The following is a 5,000-nucleotide window of genomic DNA, read 5'->3' as shown; positions in this document are numbered from 1 at the left end:
GGTCCTCGCTGTAATGTTACGGTCCGTGCTGTAATGGTACGGTCCGTGCTGTAATGTTACGGTCCGTGCTGTAATGTTACGGTCCGTGCTGTAATGGTACGGTCCGTGGTGTAATGGTACGGTCCGTGCTGTAATGTTACAGTCCGTGCTGTAATGTTACGGTCCTAGCTGTAATGTTACGGTCCGTGCTGTAATGTTACGGTCCGTGCTGTAATGGTACGGTCCGTGCTGTAATGTTACGGTCCGTGCTGTAATGTTACGGTCCGTGCTGTAATGGTACGGTCCGTGCTGTAATGTTACAGTCCGTGTTGTAATGTTACGGTCCTAGCTGTAATGTTACGGTCCGTGCTGTAATGTTACGGTCCGTGCTGTAATGGTACGGTCCGTGCTGTAATGGTACGGTCCGCGCTGTAATGGTACGGTCCGCGCTGTAATGGTACGGTCCGCGCTGTAATGGTACGGTCCGCGCTGTAATGGTACGGTCCGCGCTGTAATGGTACGGTCCGCGCTGTAATGGTACGGTCCGCGCTGTAATGGTACGGTCCGCGCTGTAATGGTACGGTCCGTGCTGTAATGGTACGGTCTCATGGGTTTCTCATGGCAGCAGGACTGGGCTCGGTTCTCCCAGTACTGGATTGGTTTTGTTGGCTTTTTTCCTTTGTTGAAAACAGGTTTATGTTGAGCTATTAGTCCTGGATGCTAACAGGTTTTATGTTTTATGTTTATGAATACCAATCACCTTTGTTACTAAATGTTTTTATTATGCGGTTAACTTTTGAGTCCAAAAGGAAACCCTTATTTTATATCAATAGTACAACATGTGTTTATGTCATCTAATGGAGATGTTGGTTGATCAAGTTATATTTTTGGTTCACTACTATCTTTGTTCTGGACAATCCTTAGCTATAGCCTATTTCTAAAACGTCATTTATTTCATGCTCAAATCCGAGCAGTTAAACCAAGTTAGTTTGATGTGTTTTTTGTTAAATGTACCCTTTGAGGGTCTACCACCGTGAATATGCCACGCAGTCTTGCCAGTTGCTGCTCTCCCAGACACCAGGGCCTGGCACTGGTACCAGTTCAACCTCATCTCACCTATAGAACACTACTAACATCATATGAAGAGCAAAGAACGGACCTCATCCGTCTTGTATTCATTGGTCTCCTGTGGAGCTGTGTGCTCATCATGCTCAGAGAGGTGTTGCCTCCCCGCTAACGCCGTTCAGTCGCTGGTCCCTAACAGCCGTTCAGTCGCTGGTCCCTAACAGCCGTTCAGTCGCTGGTCCCTAACAGCCGTTCAGTCGCTGGTCCCTAACAGCCGTTCAGTCGCTGGTCCCTAACAGCCGTTCAGTCGCTGGTCCCTAACAGCCGTTCAGTCGCTGGTTCCTAACAGCCGTTCAGTCGCTGGTCCCTAACAGCCGTTCAGTCGCTGGTCCCTAACAGCCGTTCAGTCACTGATCCCTAACAGCCGTTCAGTCGCTGGTCCCTAACAGCCGTTCAGTCGCTGGTCCCTAACAGCCGTTCAGTCGCTGGTCCCTAACAGCCGTTCAGTCGCTGGTCCGTGCAGCAGTCCTCTCAGCTCGGGGATACCAGTTCAGTCGCTGGTCCGTGCAGCAGTCCTCTCAGCTCGGGGACTGCTGCATCCCATCAGGGAGACGCTGGAGAGGAAGTCATAATCTCCGCTTGTCTTGCACAAGAAGCAACTGAGGTCCATTTTAAGGGTTGTGAAACCTTGTCCGCCTGGCAGTTGTTAGAATGAGGAAATGCAGCAGCTCATTAACATATCCTTCCTCCTCATCATCATCCTCATCGTCATGTCATTGGGAAAGCTCAACGGTCATAACAACAAGTTACAAATTAATATCAAGGAGCATATCCTGTCATAACTCATGTCTATTTATTTTTTCAACCCAATGGTGGCTCTTGTTGTCATGTGACCCAGCCGGTGGGGAACTTTATCAACAACTGAACCAACAACGCACAGAGTCCCTCCGGAGGCTCTGCTGCTTGTGTGTCCTGGAGCCTCAGTGGGAAATAATTGACTTTGTTCCGGAGGACTTTTCCTTCTCTTCATGGAAGAAATCACTTCCTGGTATACTTGGATAGGGGCCATCTTGTTTGAACCACAACCAGCAGATATCAGCCAATGATGTCATTCTCTGTATGTGACGTCATTCATCACTCCACACACTGTGGACGCTCCGTCTCAGCTCACTGCGCCGTGTGGGCGGGAGCTCGCTTTGTCTTGGTGGGAATAAGACAACGTGTTTAATGTTGTTTTCCTCCGTGGTGCTTTTGTTCAGAATGGTGCTATCATTCATTATCGTCATTGTTGTCATTGTTTTGGAGTTGTCATTGTACTCTCTGTGATGTTCATTAAATAGAGGGAAATGTTATGTATTAAATTGTACTGTAACAAGTCTAGTTCTTCAATGGGCCCAGAATAATTTTTTACTAAACTATTCTCACACAAAGATCCTCTCTTAGTTCAAAGTTCAGAACTGTGTACTGCCAAAGATGACCCAGATTCAGTACAGGAAGCCCTGTTAACCTGTCCATAGTAACACTGACCCAGATGATACTGTTCTTCATAGCTTCAAAGGTATTCTTTTTACTCTTATTTTATTAGTTTTACTTGTATCATTATCTTTATCTACCTGGCACATGTGAGTGTTCACACTAAGCACATGAAAAGCCAGTTTCATTTGAGCTAGGAGAGAAATGATAGGTTCAACGTTCTCTCCGTTAAATGCTGATTATAATGAGACCCAAGTCCGGTACGTTGCTCTGTACTCTGAGGAGACGGCCGCACGCCCACCATGAGAAACGCTTTGAATGGAAATATAATGTGGAATTAAAAACTAAATGGTGCATCGTTGATATAAAAGTCTTTTATTTTGTCCCATTTGATCTGTACTTCTCTTTTTTGTGTGCATTTATAGACTCAGCATAGTGTGATCATGGAAACATTGAGCTCATCAGAGACGGGAGGAAGGGACGGCCTCTGTTCATTGGGCAGTTGTCTGATGAAGGATTCCGAGTGTCATGTGACGTCATGTCTGTCTGCTCGAAACTCTCTGACAGTGAGCTCAGCTCTGAGCATCATCATCCTGTATGTGTCTGTGTGCGTTCATGCGTGCGTGCATGCTTGTGTGTGTGTTTGTGTGTGTGTGTGTGTGTGTGTGTGTGTGTGTGTGTGTGTGTGTGTGTGTGTGTGTGTTTTCACCTGGCTAAAATGTTGTAGAAATAGAAGCATGCATTATATTGTGTGCTCTGAGCTCCACTGCCCCGTTGTTCAGTTGTTCTTTACTTGCTACTCTGCGAGAGAGAGAGAGAGAGAGAGAGAGAGAGAGAGAGAGAGAGAGAGAGAGAGAGAGAGAGAGAGAGTGGGAGGGGTGGTGCTGAACCTAGCGCTCTCCCTCACAGTACGCTCATGAGCCTAGCTGACCACAGACTGGGTGGAGTTCTTCTCAAACAGAAACACATGATTTTAGAGCAGGGTTCTGGATAATTGGTACATGGTCGATGTTGTCTGGCATCCAGGCGATGATGTCCTGCTGCAGATGAAGAGGCTTTATACACTACTGCTTCCTTCTTTATTCTGCTGACACAGCCATGACACTCTCAGAATAACAATTATAATGATCACAGGGTTATACTTAAGCAAGACCTTTATTGCTTTAATACATCTTACACAATTGGTTTCAAACTATTTGACTGGAAGTCTGTACGGATATGCCTACACAGACGTTGTTTGTGCATGTGTGTGGGTGTGTGCTTGTTTGTGTGTGTGTGTGTGTATCTGTGTGTATCTGTATGTGTGTGTGTATGTGATTGAACAGTTCTCGTTTCAGTGAGTCCCCGTGTTGTAGAGGTATGAGGAAGTAGGTGTGAGAGCTGCAGCACGACATGATCAGGAGCCCAGCCACTAGGGCTCAGTGTCTCTCCCCCTCAGAGTCTCTCTGTCTCTCCCCCTCAGAGTCTCTCTGTCTCTCCCCCTCAGAGTCTCTCTGTCTCTCCCCCTCAGTGTCTCTCTGTCTCTCCCCCTCGGTGTCTCTCTGTCTCTCCCCCTCAGAGTCTCTCTGTCTCTCCCCCTCGGTGTCTCTCCGTCTCTCCCCCTCGGTGTCTCTCCGTCTCTCTCCCCCTCGGTGTCTCTCCGTCTCTCTCCCCCTCAGTGTCTCTCTGTCTCTCCCCCTCGGGGTCTCTCTGACTCTCTCCTCTCCCCCTCTGGGATGGCCCTTTGCTGAGGGCACCAGGAACACATCAGGATTACTCCACTCCTCTCTCCCTCTCTGGAACTTGGACGCTGCCACAGGAGAGTCGGAGTTGGGGACCTCTGCCAACACAGCTCAGTGCCACCATGGTACAGTACCTCTCTGTCGTCTCTGTCCGTCTGTCCAAGCCGTCGGGGTTCCCGCCACCTCACAGCGTTCAGGTTCTACTTTTGATTGCCAAGCTGAGGATTGAAGCCACCTGGTATGGCGGTGAGGTGCTTCCCCATGAAGGTGTACTCACATCCTTCCTCAGGCTCTCTAACGCCAGGGTCTGTGGTCCCAGCAGGGAGAGGCCAGCCCACCTCAGGGCTCCTCTGTGTTGAGATTGAAAAGCCTGACCTGCCGTGGTCACATGACCCCAGGTCCATGCTCCAGGTTGGTCAGATTAGGTTCATTACAAAACATGTGAATGTGGAAGTTAATCCAGTAAAGAAGAAAGAGTTAAGACATGATGTTTACATTGATAGTATTGAGCCAATCAATCAGGGGGCTCATGGTCGAGGCTCTTGAGCAACAACACTTTTCTCTCAAAAGAAAACTAAACCCGAACTCTGTTTTGAATTTATATGAAGTATCTCGTAATGTTTACTTTCCAGTACATAAGCCTAACTGGGGACAGGGATCTCAAATTGTGCTTGGCCAGAATCCCAAGAGATGCAGATCTGAGTTTTTAAACCTTTTATAACCTTTTAAACTTTTATTATTAAGGTTTTCTGAAATAAACAA

The 5,000-nt window shown here is 47.7% G+C and overlaps 2 protein-coding genes across 2 annotated transcripts in view; both read left to right on the top strand.

Annotated features, from left to right (window-relative positions):
- Positions 1 to 2,910, top strand: part of LOC115556222 (A disintegrin and metalloproteinase with thrombospondin motifs 6) — a gene marked incomplete at its 5' end in the record, with an annotated part of 10,891 nt that extends 7,981 nt beyond the window's left edge. Inside the window, 1 exon segment of the mRNA XM_030373382.1 lies at positions 1 to 2,910. This exon segment is cut by the window's left edge and continues 593 nt beyond it.
- Positions 2,911 to 4,360: 1,450 nt separating this feature from the next.
- myo1f (myosin IF) overlaps positions 4,361 to 5,000 on the top strand; it is a 308,989-nt gene continuing 308,349 nt past the window's right edge. Inside the window, 1 exon segment of the mRNA XM_030371750.1 lies at positions 4,361 to 4,489. Coding sequence (XP_030227610.1) covers positions 4,361 to 4,489 — 129 coding nt within the window.

The sequence above is a fragment of the Gadus morhua genome, chromosome 12 (genome assembly GCF_902167405.1).
Source record: "Gadus morhua chromosome 12, gadMor3.0, whole genome shotgun sequence".
Classification (NCBI taxonomy): Eukaryota; Metazoa; Chordata; class Actinopteri; order Gadiformes; family Gadidae; genus Gadus; species Gadus morhua.
Note: the sequence above shows the minus strand (reverse complement) of the source record. Positions and strands in the feature narration are given on the sequence as shown.